This window comes from Hemitrygon akajei, chromosome 21 (assembly GCF_048418815.1).
Source record: "Hemitrygon akajei chromosome 21, sHemAka1.3, whole genome shotgun sequence".
Taxonomy (NCBI): domain Eukaryota; kingdom Metazoa; phylum Chordata; class Chondrichthyes; order Myliobatiformes; family Dasyatidae; genus Hemitrygon; species Hemitrygon akajei.
In genome coordinates, this window is record NC_133144.1 from 21,518,523 (window position 1) to 21,534,906 (window position 16,384).

At 44.1% G+C, this 16,384-nt stretch overlaps 1 protein-coding gene across 5 annotated transcripts in view; it reads right to left on the bottom strand.

Annotated features, from left to right (window-relative positions):
• malt3 (MALT paracaspase 3) overlaps nt 1-16,384 on the bottom strand; it is a 133,753-nt gene that overhangs the window by 95,552 nt on the left and 21,817 nt on the right. For 3 of the 5 annotated variants that reach the window (XM_073024980.1, XM_073024979.1, XM_073024982.1), the window contains exons 3-4: nt 13,866-13,934; nt 12,125-12,246 (exon numbers count right to left, since the gene is read on the bottom strand). In XM_073024980.1, the coding sequence (XP_072881081.1) occupies nt 12,125-12,246; nt 13,866-13,934 (191 nt within the window). The remainder of the gene's footprint in view (nt 1-12,124; nt 12,247-13,865; nt 13,935-16,384) is intronic. The other 2 variants (XM_073024981.1, XM_073024983.1) reach the window with 1 other exon arrangement.

Genomic DNA, 16,384 nt, shown 5'->3' on the forward strand with positions numbered 1-16,384 from the left:
AAAAGAGAAGGCAGGAAACTACAGGCCAGTGATTTTATCATCTATTGTGAGCAAGGTGCTAGAGTCAATAATGATTAAAAAGCTTACTAGCTAGGAAAGCTGAATATAATCACACAAAATCAACACAGTTACACAAAGGGTAGATTACACTCGATACATTTGTTTCTTTCAGTATGTAGCATACAAAGTTGGTGGAGGGGAAACCTATAGATGTAATGTATTTGGATTTCCAAAAGGCTTTTAACAAGATGCTACATAAGAGGCTGATGCAAGTTAAGAAATCATGGTATCGCTATATTAGCATAGACTGAGAACTGGTTATCACGGAGTTGGAATAAGTGGGTCATTTTTAGGTCAGAGGGGTGTAACTAGAGTACCCGAGGATTCAGACCATGACATTTGAATTGAGTGATCTTTATTGTCATTATACATAGGCACAATGAAACTCTGTTTGGCTTCCACTCAGGCAATCTAACAAAGTGGTAGATAAAAACAAGACAGTAATAGAAAAACAGTATTAAATAGATAAATAGCAGAAAATAAGTTACAGCAGCACCAAAATGTCACAGTAATGCACAAAGTGCCATTAGTGTGAGTATTTGAGTCCTTGTGTGTGCTCACAGTTTCAGTCATTGTTCTGTGGGAGTGGTGTGATGGAGGCCACAGCTCTGGGGTAGAAGCTGTTCCTCAGTCTATTTGTTCTGGTCTTTAGTGTCCTGAACCTTTTGCTGGACGGCAGCGGGTCAAACAGGGAGTGGCCAGGGTGTGTGGTGTCTCTGGTTATGCTGATTGCTTTCCTCCTGAGACTGCTGGAATAGATGGTGTCCAGTCCTGGGAGCTCCATCCTGACAATTCGCTGGGCCGCCTTCACCACGCGATGCAGGTCTTGTCGCTCAGCGGCTGTGCAGCTGGCACACCACACTGTGGCGCTGTTGGTCAGGATGGATTCAATTGTGCTTCTGTAGAAGTTAAGCAACAGCTTTTGTGGGAGTTTGGCCTGTTTCAGCTTTCTGAGGAAGAAGAGTCTTTGTTGTGCCTTTTTTTACAAGCAGCGAGGTGTTGGTGGTCCATGTCAGCTGCTTTGACAACATAACTCCAAGGAACTTCAGGTGTTCCACACTTTCCACTACCTCTCCATGTATATGGAGGGGGGTGTGTACTCTGTCCTTTGATCTCCTGAAGTCAATGATCATCTCTTTTGTTTTAGAAGTGTTAAGGACCAGGTCGTTGTTCTTACACCACTCCGTTAGATGATCCAGTAGGCTGTAGGCTGTTTCATCCTCGTCCAAGATCAGGCCAACCACTATGGTATTGTCCACAAATTTAATTATGGAGTTGGAGGTGTAGATGGGGGTGCAGTCATGTGTGAAGAGTGTGTAGAGCATACTCAGCACACAGCCTGTTTTTAAGATGAGGGTGGTAGAGATGTGGCAAAGATGGAGATTAATTATTTATATTAGTGACCTAGAGGAGGATGCAAAATGCAAGCGTCCAAATTTGCTGCTGACATAAAGGTGGGAGGAAATGCATCTGGTGATGAGGATACTGTGAGTCTGCAAAGGGATGCGGACAGATTGAGTGAATGAGAGAGAACGCGACAAATGCAGTTTAATTTTGGGAAGCCCGAGGTCATGCACTTTGGCAGAAAAATCAAGAAGCAGGTTGTTTTTTGCTAAATGGAAAGAGTAAACTGAGTAAGCTCAAAGGAGTCTGAGTGTTTTTATGCATGAACCACACACATAAAAAGGTCAGCAGGCAAGATCAGCGAGCAGTTAAGCAGCAAATAGCATTCGATACAGGCCCATTTTGCAGCTTGGCCCCAAAGGAACGATGTCTCCTTTAGCTGCATACATGTGTATGGTTGAATGTGTATGGTGGTGAAGTCAGGCCTGAATTTCTGAGCAGATTTGGTTCTCTTTCTTCCAAAAGCCCTTCGGAAGTCCAAATACATCGATCGGCTCTCCCCCCCACCCCCACCAACTTTGCATGTTACATTCTGAAGGAATATAATCGCCTTGGAGGCAGTACAATTTTAAAACGGAGACCCTAGGATCTACTGCTCACAGAGAGTGAAGAATCTCCAGAATTCTCTTGCCAAGAGGGTCAGGGAGGCTAGATCTTTGGAGAATGGGATTTAAAGAAATATTTTTGAAATATCTGGGAATCAAGGGCTCAGGGTATCTGGCACAGAGGGATTGTGGCCTGGGTCAGATCAGCCATGATTATTTTGAGGGGCACTAAGGCCTGAGTGGCCAACACCTACCCGTCTTCTTGACAGGTTTTGTTGGAAATCTAGAGGGGTTGCTGAACATGGCTTGGTACAACGTACAAACTCAGTAAGATTAGGAACAATAAGCCATTCAGTCTAGAGCAACAACCTGTCAACAATGATTTATCAGCCAACGTGATCACACATTGCAAAACAGCAAATGTATGGCTCAGGCAAGTGATTTCTGATGCCTCGACATTGTGAAATACATCCAGAAAGGAAAGTCTTTTCATTCCTCTTACAAAACAAAGCTTTAGATTTTAAATCCACGTACCCTGGGGGATAGGGGGTGGATTTCTCATCACAAAAGCTGCACGCCTCAATGCAGTTGCTCACCCTATGAGTAATCACGGCATCATTGGGATTTTCCACACACTCTATGCTAAGGTGGTGGGTGGGGAAGAAGGAACTTACAATTGCTTTATATTGACAATCAAGAGTTAACTGCTGGTCATCAGTAACGTCAGGTTATGAGTGTCCCATTTTATAGCAGATTCACACCTCCGCTAAGGTAAGAAGATTAAGCTTCCTTCTGGTGTGGTCTCAGTCCTATCACACTGCAGAATGTCAGCCGTTCTGTAGCTGCACCGAAAAGCTTACCTTCACACCTTACTGTGTCTGTGTAACTCTGCTAGCGGGGGTGCAGTGTGCCTGGTTTTTTAAAAAAAACATTGTCCATCAGACTGTTTCATCTGGGTACTGCTTTCTATCACATTTCAATGACGTACCTGCTCTAAATTACCTCTTAGTGTACGTGGGTGGGAGAAGAATCAGGGGGAGTTGAGCGGCAGGAGAAAGTGAATAAATTACAGGGAGGTAGGTTGGGATTGCCCCGAGATATTCAATGGGCTGAATGGCTTCCTTCTATATTGTTAAAACATCTGAACATACAGTGTACGAATTTAGTTTCAATATAATTAAAACTTCGGTTGCTATCATCATGGTTTGTCGCTATTAACGCCCCTTCTGTTGTTTTTAGTTTCTTTCTCTGCTTTATTCTTGTTCTCAGGTTAAAATAACTCCTTTCTCACCGAAAGTCAACTTTGCTCTAGTTCTGAGTTTATGTGAAAAAAAGTGAAACAACTTTCTTTCAAGGATATTAAAAAGAGGAAGGAAAATAGTGTGGGTGGGGGAAGGATGCTTTTTTGTTGCATCTATACATAGTCTGCCACGTCCACATGATGTCCTGAAACAGGTCCAACCAATCAGATTCTTACAAATCAAATGAATGGCTTGTTCCCCTGCAGCAGTCACCCAAAACACCACTCAACTACGGCAATGATAAAAGGCACCAAGTTCAATTTCTCATTTGCAAGATACCAGATAGTAAACACACACAGCTCATGAACAGGCTCCAGGCAGGCTGAACAGGATTTAAAATGCTCCTCAATTACAGAAGTCAGTCCCTTTATATATTTTCTAATAAAAAATCTGGTTTGCCAAGTGTGGGTTAAAGAAAATATATTGCCATAAGCGATGGGAGAGAGAAGTACTTAGTGACCTCTGTTCCTTATTAGTCGACCTGCGATCAACTTTATACGTGCACGTTCAGTCTTTGCGTGATTTCGTGACAATAAGTGAACAGTGAACAATTTCCGGCCAAAAGGGGAATGACAGATGAGACAATGGGCATCTGCTCTCAACCTTCACTGCTGCCAAATATGGAGCAGCCAGGGTGACTCCGACCTGAACTTCTGCTTCAGTCTCTCCTCTTTCTGTCCACGTCAGCAGAAGATGCAGCTCTGACTAAGGAACTCTCTGAACATAATGCAAGATTGAAGCACATTACATTTAAAATAAAGTTCAGGATTGTTGGCTGGTGTTAACAGCACAAGAAAAAGAGCTAGCGTTGCAGCCCTGAGTCTCGTCGTTAATTAAGATGTGGACAACATAACTGGGTGAGATCGTGAGGAAGATGCAAAGATGGTGCAAGATGACTTGGATGGACTGAGTAGATGGGGACAGACACTTGGTAACTACAACTGCTCATTAAAGCAAGTACCCAATCAGCCAATCATGTGGCAGCAACTTGATGCATAAAAGCATGCAGACACTAGAGGTTCAATTGTTGCTCAGACCAAACGTTAGAATGGGTAGGGGAAAAACTTGATCCAAGTGACTTTGACCATGGAATGCTTGTTGGTGCCAGACAGGGTGGCTTGAGTATCTCAGCAACTGCTGGCCTCCTGGGATTTTCACACACGACAGTCTCTAGAGTTTTCAAATGGTGCAAATAGCAAAACCATCCAGTGAGCGGCAGTTCTGGGGGTGAAAGCACTTTGTTAATGAGACAGGTCAGCGAAGAAGAGCCAGACTGGTTCAAGCTGATGGGAAGGTGACAGTAACTCAAATGACCACACGTTACAACTGTGGTGTGCAGAAGAGCATTTCTAATCACGCACACACGCGGAACCTCGAAGCTTGCAAAATGATTTGTGCATTTGGTGCAACTGCACAGGCCTTTGCAAGGTCACGCCTGAATTACTTTCTGCAACTTTAAATCTCCTTACCCAAGAAAGATAATACTTGCAATAGAGGGAATGCAGCAAAGATTCACCAGAATGATCTCTGGAAGGGCAAGGCTCTTATGTCAGAGAAAACCTGGGAGAACTAGGCCTGCCTGAGAGGGTATCTTATTGAAAAGTATAAACTTCTGATAGAGTTCAACAAAGTGAATGTGGGGAGGATGATTCCCCTGGCTTGTTTCTAAAGCAAGTGTTAGGATATGGGGCAAGAAATAATGGCTGAGATGAAGACAGAATCTTCTATATGTGTAATTCTCTACCACAGAAAACCAGAGGTGCATTTTCTGCATTTTTACCCTACCAGGAAGCAACTTGATGAACTGCCTCCAAGGCAAGTAGATTAAAAGTTCATATATGTGTACAGTACATGTCATCATATACTGCCTTGAGATTCATTCTCTAACAGGCATTCATATTGGAAGAGAAATGCATTAGAATCAATGAAAAACCACACATTAAGTGTGACAAACAACCAACGTGCAAGAGAAGCCAAACCATGTAAATAAAAAAATAATTCTGAGAACATGAGTTGTGGAGTCCTTGAAAAGTGAGTCCATAGGTTGTGAAATCAATTCAGTGTTGAGGTGAGTGAAGTTATCCTCGCCGGTTCAGGAGGAGCCTGATTATTGATGGTTGATAAATGTTCCTGGTGGTGTGGGACTCAAGGCTACTGTACCTTCTTCCTGATGGAAATAGCGAGAAGAGAGCATGGCCTGGATGGTGGAGATTCCTGACGTTATTGAGAGATCTCTGCCTGCGATGGACTGGGCTGTGTCCACCACTTTTCCTGGGCTTTTCGGTTCATGGGCATTGGCATTTCCATAGCAGGTCATGATACAACCAGTCAGGACACTCCACTGTGCCATCTATTGAAGTTTATCAAAATTTTAGATGACATGCCAAATCTGTGTAAACTCCTAAGACAGCAGAGGCATTGTTGTACAAAGACGAGAAAGTATGAAGATGCTGGAAATCCAGGCAACATACACAAAATGCTCGGGGAACTCAGTAGGCCAGCAACATCTATAAAAAGGAGTAAACAGTCAATGTTTTGGACTGAGACCCTTCATCAGGACTTTATTAATTTTTAAAAAAACCTGGAGAAGGGCCTCATTCCAAAAAAAATGACGGTACTCTTTTCCATAGATGCTGCCTGGCCTGCTGAGTTCCTCCAGCGCTTTGTGTCAGCTACAGAGGCATTGTGGTGCCTCCTTCGTGATAGTACTTACGTGCTGGTCCCAGAACAGATCCTCTGATACGACAACACCAAGGAACTTTCGATCCTCTAATGAGGACTGGCTCACGGACCTCTAGTTTCTTCCTCCTGTAGTCAATCATCAGCACTTCGCTGTTGCTAATGCCGAGTGAGAGGTGGTTGTCATGGCAGCATTCAACTGAATTTTCAACCTCCCTCCTATATGACTGTTGTGTCAGCTAACAGTAGTGCCATCAACAAATTTAAAATGTGGCATTGGAGCTGTACTTAACCATCAGAAACACAAAGTGAGTGGAGCAGGGGGCTAAGCGCACCGCCTTGTGGTGTACCTGTGCTGACGGTGATTGTGGGGGAGATGTTGTTGCCATTCTGAACTCACTGGGGTCTTGGAGTGAGAAAATTGAGAATCCAGTTGCACAAGGAGGTATCAAGGCCTAGGTCAAGGAGTTTAGTGATTAGTCTCCCAGGGGTGATGGTGTTGAAAGCTGAGCTGCAGTCAATGAAGAGCATACTGATGTATGAATGTTCCAGAGCTGATTGAAGAGTTAATTAAATTGCGTTTGCTGTGGACCCAGTGTGACAGCAGGCAAACTGAACCACAGCCAAGTCCCTCCTGAGGCAGGGGTTGACATGCTTCATGACCAACCCCTCAAACCACTTTATCACCATGGACGTAAGGGCTACTGGATGATAGTCGTTGAGACCGGTTACCACATTCTTCTTGAGCAGTGGTACAATTGGAGTCTGCTTGAAACAGGTGGTTACCTCAGACTGCTGCGGTGAGAAGTTAAAGATCTCAGTGAACACTCCAACCGGTTGATCAGCACAGGTCTTCAGTACTCGGTCGGGTACACAACCTAGGCTAGATGCTTACAATGGGTTCACCCTGCGGAAGGATGCTCACACGTCTGCCTTAGGATTGTCGGGGACTGTGAGTGGGCTATGTTCTGTCGGTCAAATTGAGCATAAAAGGCATTGAGCTCATCTGGGAGCGAAACCATATTGTCATTTAAGTTGCTTTGCTTTGCATGAGGTAATACCAGTCGAGCCCTGACAAAGCTGTTGAAGATCCTGTGATTCAAACTTGGTCAGCAATTGCCACTTCTCCTGTCAGCTGGCTTTCTGGACCTCTTGTACTTTCCTGAATAGCCATCTCTTGGTGCTTCTGATTGGGAAGACTCCAAATCATTTTGTAGGGATACACATGTACACAAGTGTCTTCATAAAGTCCATGGCAACTGTGGTGTATTCATTCAAGTCCTGTGAGGAGTCCTTGAATATGACTCAAAGCAGTCCGATAGCCGCTCCTCTGCCTGTGACCACCTCTCTGCTGTCCATACCTCTGGTACCTTGCTCTTTAGCCTCTACCTGCACGCAAGCTGGGGGAGAACAACCAGATGATCGGATTTGCCAAAACGCAGTCTAGAGATGGAACAGTAGGCATTCTTGATCTTTGTATAGCAGTGTTGGTATATGCTGGGTCCTCCGGTGCTGCACATCTATCTGTTTATTGGTGTTGATTTCCTTATTTGAGAGAAACAGCCTTATGTGTTTCTTAGAAAGAGCACTTGCAGATCCCACGGAGATCAGCATTCATACCTTCCAAGTAGCAACCTGTGTTTCTTATCTTTCAACTGGGACTCGGGTTTAAGATGGGACTGGTGAAGCCCGGTGACTACTTACTGTCAGCAAACACAACAAAGAAAACAGCTAAATATTCATGATTTTTATCAAATGTTATCAATAACATTTTTTCCTTTAAAATTTGTGGTAAACTATCAACGCAAACAATGGAGAGGCGAGCAAAGGCAGGGTGAGTCGAGGGGTGAAGCGTGCATGGGCGCAGTCTATTCGAGCAAAAAGGCAGGAGACGCAGATTCGAGGCTCATCCACCCAAACTAAGCCAAAACCCAGTGGCAGGGCCAAGCCCAGAGTGTATCGATGCAAAAAGGCCCAGGTCCAAATGTGAGGAACAACCCGATGTTTGGTCAGTTTCATCACCAGGGCAGATATATTGAAAAGGCAGGGTGTTGGGACAAGAGGCGAGGGCTGGGCTGGTTCTGCTCCAATACGTTTACTCGGCTCGGTGCTGAACTGAGGTGGAGGCCTGCTCCCGGCTTCATGTCTATGGTCTCACTTTTGTCCTGAATGCTATTTGCTTATTTTTACTACTTGTACTATATTTTCCCCCCTCTGTACACATTAAGTGTTTGACAGTTTTCTTTTAATGGGTTCTTTGTTTTGTAGCTGCAAGATGAATCTCAAGGTTATATAATGTACACATACTTTGAACTTCAAGGTGGGTAAACTTTATATACTTTTACATAATACTCCATCTGCCTTCATTTTGGCCATTTTCTTTAATGCAGGCACATCCAGATTCTCCACAACACAAAGCCGTATCTTCAACGCATACATGAGTAAATGATAGTCGGAAATAAATTATTTATTTTCTTTTCCTACACAAATTCTGTGAGAGCAAATTTTATTCCACCTTTCAAATTTCTGGGTGGTGATATGTGAATTTTATAAGTGTGAATTTCTGTTAACTGAATGACTGTAATACAGAATTCTCTTTCACCAACATTTTTTTAAAACAAACACTAATATCAATATTTAAATAACACCCACTGGACAACTAAAAGGTTATTTTTGTGTTGTGTTATAAGTGGGTTTACAAGGAACAGTTGGTACGCTCTGCATCCTGTATTGGTTACCTTTCTTATTTTACAGAGAATAGTTCCGTTTGAGAAAAATGGCTGGCAAGAGTTCTTAGAATCTGCCACCTGCATCATGGGTACAAAAACTCAAGCCATTGGCTACCTTTTACTATCTACCATATCTGAGAAGAAATCCAAACTTCTTGGAAGATAGGAAACATGAATACTTTGTAATCCAACTCCCTCAGGAGACAAGGCCTTGGAACCAAGCTCAAAGGGACAGATTTGTCATCAAAACAATTAAATTTTAACACTCCAACTCTAAATAGTCACAGAAGTGTCCTGTTGTGTCCTATAGAGTACACTCGACCTGACAACAGGATGCTTACCCATAATCTAAGCTGGTTAAAATGAACATTTCCGACACATGGACGACGCATCAAATTGTAATACTACACCAAAATCCTATGATCAATAAGCGACACTAGGCCTACTGAGGGAGCAATTGGGAGAAATAACATGCATAATAGACCTTAGCTGTGCATTCCCCAGTAGCATGCTTACGTTTTAGTCCAAAATGTGATCAAATGGGTCAAATTTAAAATCAGCATTCCAGCCTCAAGACTGGTGACCTTGAAACATCTAAGGCAAAGTAGATTCTTGTCTTGATAGGCAATGGAAATGTTGAATTGGAAGCGAAGTGAAAATTTCACTTTGATAAGCCCGTGCACGTCCACCTGCGTAACCACTTACTCGTCACAATCTCTTACTCAGCAATGTTCATTGAACCCATTACAGTCCAGCGCCCTCTTTCCATTCACTCACTTACTTTGTGGATCCTTAACACCCTTTCATAATCCGTAGCCTTGACATTTTAACTCGGCCAGTATTAGCAATACAGCTGCCAGGAGAAGTTGCGAACAAAAACCCAATTCATTAAACCTACTTCTGCTGGGAGGAACTTCAGACCACAAAAGCCTCAAGCTAGAAAACAGGGCAGGTGCTGCTGAGTGGAGCTTTTCAGTTTAATGCAGATGAGCTTTGGTCTGGTGATATTTGATGAGCGGAAGGTTGTTAATTATTTGGTTCCATTTGTCACCTCTTGTCATAGTTCCTTATACCATAGGAGGGTGGTAGCCAGTCCAGCCCATCAAGTCACTGCCCGCTATTACAGCATTCTATCGATGACCCCTTCTCCCATCTTCAACCTTCCTCCTCTTTCTGGACACTCCTCTCTAGATCCTTCTATTGTTAACTGCTGAAGAGGTATCACCCGTCTTGATTTTAAAACACTCCTCTCTGTAATTCTAAGGTCACTCCTTCCAAATGCATTGCTCTCTATTCTCTCCACACCAATCCTAACCTCGCCATCAAACCCACAGATAAGGCGAGTGCTGAGGTCATCCCTCAACCTTGCTGAGGCCAGGTGACAACTCACACCTCCTCTTACTTACCCCTCGAACAGGACCCCATGAAGGAGAACCAGGCCATTGTCTCCCGCACCATCACCAACCTTATCAACTCCCATCCACTGCCACCAAGTTCTCTTACTCCACACCTCCTGTTTCTGCCTCCTACCCAAGGTCCACAGACCTTCCACCGTCATACCAGGGATAGGGTTCTCTTGCCCTCAACTACCACCCCACTAGCATCTGTGTCCAGCACAATTCTCTGTAACTTCCACCATTACCAATGAGATCCCACTACCAAGCACATCCTTCCTTCCACCCACCACCCCCTCCAGTTTCTGCAAGGATTGCTCCCCATGTGACACCCTTGTCCACTCGTACCTCCTGATACTTATTCTTGAAAGTTGAACAAGTGCTACACCTGCCCCTCCACCTCCTCCCTCACTACCACTCAGGGGCCCCGAACAGTCCTTCCAGGTGAGGTGACACTTCACCTACGAGTTTGTTGGGTTACCTACTGTGTCCGGTGCTCCCAGTGCGGCCTCCTGTAAATCAGTGAGACCCGAAGTAGATTGGGAGACTGCTTCACTGAGTATCTATGCTCTGACCGCCAGAAAATATGCAATCTCCCTGTAGTCACCCATTTCAATTCCACTCCCCATTCTGATGTCCCATAGAGGTCCATGGCCACCTCTACTGCTACAGTGAGGCCACACTCCGGTTGAAGGAGCATAACCTCATAGTCCATCTGGTTAGCTTGCAACTCGAAGGCATGAACATCAATTTTTCAAACTTACAGTAATTGCCCCTCCATTCACCACCCCCCCGTTTTCGTTTCCCCCTCTCACCTTACCTGTCCATCACCTCCCTCTGGTGCTCCCCTCCCTTCCCTCTCTTCCATGGTCTTCTACCCTCTCCTATCAGAACCCCCCCCCCCCTTCAGCCCTTTATCTCTTTCACCAATTTTCCAGCTCTTTACTTTGCTCCTCCCCCTCTCCCAGTTTCACCCATCACCTACCACCTTGTACGTCTTCCACCCCCCTCCATTTTCTTACTCTGACCTCTCCCTTTCCTTTCCAGTCCTGATGACGGGTCTTGGCCTGAAATGTCGACTGTTTATTCTTTTCCACAGATGCTGCCTGGCCTGCTGAGTTCCTCCAGCATTTTGTGTGTGTTGCTTGGATTTCCAGTGTCTGCAGATTTTCTCTTGTTTGTGATCAGAGCGTTCTTATTCTCCCTAACCTGCTCTTTCCCACATGCCCGTCAAGCATTCCACATGGGGTCATCTACAATGGCTAATTAAATTATCAGCACATCTTTGGGATGAGTGGAGAAACCAAAACACCTGGGATAGTCCATGTAAACAAAGCACAGGAGATGGGATTTAACCTGGGTTCAGCACAGATTACCGCACACCCAGAAGGGAAACTGCTGATTTGGCCTGTTCTACCAAAAAAAAGAGATTATGTCATATTCCGATCATTAATTCCATTTACTAGCTTTGTCTCTAAAAATAGTTGAAACAATAAACTTTGTAGTCCCGCCTCCCTCCTAGATGTGTGCACCCCCTCCAATTCTGACCTCATTTATATCCCAAAGATCTTTCATGTCACTGTTAGTGGTCAGACCTTAACCCACTAAGGTTCTGTCCGGAATTCACTGCTGACCTATCAAGCCTGAAGACTCATGTAAAGTCACATGATCAAGATTTCATTCATCTGTTCTAATATTTGCACCAGCCTCGCTTAAATGGAATTTCTGGTTTTATTTTGTGCTTTTATCCTCTCTGAACTGTAAATGAAAGGAGGGTACAAGATGTGAGCTTCTGCAAAATTCTAACAGATTAGAATAATTTGGGAGGCAGGGTCTATTTATAGATTGGGTAAAGACAATGATCCAGATCCTACTGGCAGGTGCTGGCACTTTGGAACAGAAGCGAAGGATGAAGAGCTCATTTGATTTAGTCACAACATAACTAGCAATGCATCCTGGAGTTAGTTATACAGATCTCAGCTTGATGGATTTGAAGGGCATTCAGGGCTCACCTCCTCCTTGCCTTCAAACCACTGGTACTGTAGTGGAGTAGGTCCAATGGCAGAACAATGAAGAGCGACAGGACAACCGGCTGGGACAGATGCACACTCAGGTTGCCTTGTGATGACAATACCTGCGGAGTGAAACATAATTTTCATTAAAAAAAGCAATCATTCTGCAATACTGTCAGATGAACCACCTTCAATCCAAAGACACCTTCACTCTTAGTTTCCAACAGTTAACTTAAGCCAGCCAACTGGCATTTTCAACATTTTGCTCTACTGAAGTTATTGGCCAAAAGCAGGTGTAGCAAGGAACAAAAGGCGAGATATTTTTAAGCATAAAGGATTTTCAGATGATCTTAATATGGTGATATTGAGCAAATTAGAGGACAAAGGGATTGGGAGTGGCGAGGATCAACTAAAATATGAAAAATAGAGGAGGAATAAGCAGGTCATTTTGAGGTTGCTTGGTTGGTGTGTGCAGGAGCCGAGGGCTGCAGGTATTACCAGCCAGGTCACCACCTTTGCTCATTCCACACACTGCCTCCAACCTGGTTCGATTTTTCTTCTTCCCCCCCCCCCCCCCCCCCCAACCCCGGCCAATAAATGCAGGTATTCAAGTCAAGCAAACTTATAAAACAAAAAAAACCCTGATACTTCATCCTCGCTGGACATAAACGTTCAGGAAGTCTCTGAGGTACTCTTAGAAGGCTGATAACCCGAGCCAACTCCAGTCCTGCTTTAAGCAAATCATTAGAGACCAGAAGAAGCTGGTCTCACAGCATTTTACACTTCATAAAAAGCATCCGATGGCCAATTCCGGATGGATGAATTGTGTGTTCAAAGTAGGGCAGCGGCTGTGAAGCAGTGATTGAAGAACGTGAAAAGCAACTTGTGTACGTACAAACAGGAGATTCTGTAGTTGCTGCAAATTCACACAAAATGCTGAAGGAACTCAGCAGGTCAGGCTGCATCTTTGGAGGGGAATAAAGTCGTTGATATTTTGGGGCCAAGACCCTCGATCAGGTCTGTAAAGGTAGGGGAAAATAAAACAGAATAAAGATGGTGGGGGAGGGAAAGAGGATGACAAGCTGGCAGGTGATAGGTGAAGCCAGGTGGGTGGAGGAAGGGGATGAACTAAGAAGCTGGGAGGTGGAAAAGGTGAAGGGTTAAAGAAGGAGTCTGTTAGGGGAGCAGAGGATCTGGGAGGAAGGGAAAGAGTAGGGGATAGGCAGGTGAGAAGGGAAGTGATAAGAAAGGAGGCAGAATGGGGAATGAAGAGAGAAGGAGGTTAAAGAAATCAATATTCATTCCATAAGGTTGGAGGTGACCCAGATACAGAATAGGAATGTTGCTCGTCCAATCCGAGAGCGGCCTCGTTCTGGTAGTAGACTGACATGTCAGAATGGGCATGGGGCATTGGAATTAAAATGGCTGGCAACCCGGGTACAAGGAAGTTCAATGTTTCGTCGCAGTGATGCATCGAAGACACCCAGAAGACGTGAGATGGGATTAGCAGAAAGTGTCAGAAGAGCACCTCTTCCAGCGGACGGCATTTTCCAAGACATTCACTACAAGACTGGATAGGTTTGACTGCAAGCTGTGAGAAGTGAGAATTGAAACAAAAAGACTGTTGGAAAGATTAATTCCAGTTCTTCAACTGACATTCAAAATGATTCATTCAAAACCACATTTCCAATACTAGCACCTTTGTACTAAAAGAGGAAATGCAGGAAACGTTATTTTGCACCTTTTGCACGCGGAATTCTGTTTCTGACCATTTGGCACAGCTGCTGCAATTGCTGGAGATGTATTTTAGCTGGAATTGAAAGCAAATTTGAGTAATATGAGTTCAACATATACGTACATTTTTCTTACATCACACAGAATCCCAGCGTGAATTTCTATCCCACAGCGCTTTCTCTGTTAAAAAGTGCAAACCTCTCGGTGGTGTGCTGTGGAGCAGAGAGGTCAGTCACTCAGGGAGGAGAAAGCCTCCAAGCTCAGGCAGGACTGTGTAGAGAGTGAAAAGCTAGAGGGCACAGAGAAAACAGGAGGGGGAGAGAGGGGGCTGAAAGCAAGGACTGGACGATAATCCCACAGAGAACCAACAGCCACCTGCAGGGACATCCAGCCCCGGGTGTTGGACTTTCTTGCAGAGCTTCTGACCCCTCTCTCCACCCTGAACTCCAGTCCAGAGGCGAAGGGTTGGATCCATCTCCCAAGCTTTACGTCAACCACTGCCAGCACATTCCCACAGGCCCATTCATTTTAAAGGGTACTCCAGCATAAATACAAAGTTTAGGTTTGTCAAATTTGTGCTTATTTCTTTATTTGACAGTATATTTATTTCTAAAGTGTACTTCTAAATAAATCTATATATTTTAAATTCAGGATGGATTTATTTCCCCCAACCGTTTCCAAATTTCTCTGATCATTAGAATTATTTGGAAACATTAATATTCACAGCAACAAATGTTGACAGAAGACCAAGCAACACACAAGATGCTGGAGGAACCCAGCAGACCAGGCAGCATCTGTGGAAAAAAAAGAGTACAGTCGATGCTCGACCCGAAACATCGACTATACCCTTTTTCCATTGATGCTGCCTGGCCTGCAGAGTTCCTCCAGCATTTTGTGTGTGTTACTTGGATCTCCAGCATCTGCAGATTTTCTCTTGTTTGTTGACAAGCACTCCACAGATGTGGTTCAAAGCCGGCTCCAGACTTCCCACAATATCCCCAGCTCATGGGCAAGAGTAAGAGTTAATGCAACTTCCTGGGGTGGGGGGAGGAGACTGCAAACCATGAGATTGGTGAAGATATCAGTTTGATCTACCACCATGTAGGCTAATGTAATTGGTAGAAACATTCCTAATTGAGAACCACTGTCATTGAGTTGGGGTTCATTTTAAGAGGCAGGTCTGATGTGATGAAGTAAGTCCGTGAAGTGCCTTGTGTTCAGAGTTTGGAGTACAATAAATGAGTTGTTATGGTTTTTCTTAAACATAAAACGCCTCACGCCATTTTATTTGAGAAAACTACAACGATGGTGATCCATGGGACAGCAACATCGAGTTAGTGCGGGGTGGGAGGGAGAAGATTTACTACCAAGGACTAACAGCAAGTCAGACTGGACAGAGAGCCTTGTTCCTGTTGATTATTACAAACACATCACCCTTCAAGTAAAAAAGGCATTTTTGTTCAAAGTAAACTATCAAAGTACATACAGTATATGTCAGTATATTTTATATTCTCTTGCAGGCATTCACAGTAGATACAAAGAAACACAATAGGCTCAATGAAAAACTTCACATGACAAAGACAGACAAACAACCAAAGTACAAAAGGCAACAACTGTGCAAATATATATATATAAATAAATAATAAATAAACAATAAATTATCAAGAAAATGAGTTGTAGAGTCCTTAAGAGTGAGTCCGTGATTGTGGAATCAGTTCAGCGTTGAGGTAAGTGAAGTTATCCTCTTTGGTTCAAGAGCCTGATGGGTAAGGAATATTAACTGTTCCCGAACCTGGTGGTGTCAGTCCTGAGGCTCCTGTACCTTCTTCCTGATGGCAGCAGCGAGAAGAGAGCATGGCCTGGATGATGAGGGTCCTCGATGATGGATGCTGCCTTCGTGACATTGCTCCTTGTAAGTGTGCTCATCAGTGGGAGGATCTAACCCGTGATGGACTGGGATGTATCCACTAATTTTTGAAATTTTTCTCTATTCAAGGGCATTGGTGTTTCCATAACAGGCTGTGATGCAGCCAGTATACTCTTCACCACGCACATAAAGAAGTTTGTCTAAGTTTTACGTGACATCCCGAATCTGTGCAAACTTTTAGAAAGTAGAGGCACTGCCTTCGCTGTAATGGCAGTTAAGTGCTGAACCCAGATGATGTCCTCCGAAACGCCAACTCCAAGGAATTAATGTGAGATAAAATTACTTTTGGGGAAAAAAAGTGATGATATATAAATTTCTCTGCATAACGACACATGAGGAGGCTACTCAGCCTATCAAGTACATGCCAAACCCCTAGAGAGCAATCCCATCATTCCTACTTCCCACCCCACCTCCTTTCTCTGTATCTTATTCTCTTTGTTGTCCATCAAATGCCCCATGACCCTGACTGGTATTAACTTACACTAGGAGTAAATGTTCTACAGGTAGCTAACCCACCAGTGTACCTCTGGGATGTAGTGGGAAAGCAGATGACTCAGTGAAAACCTCTGTAGTAAGAAAGAGGTGAAACCTGCACAGAT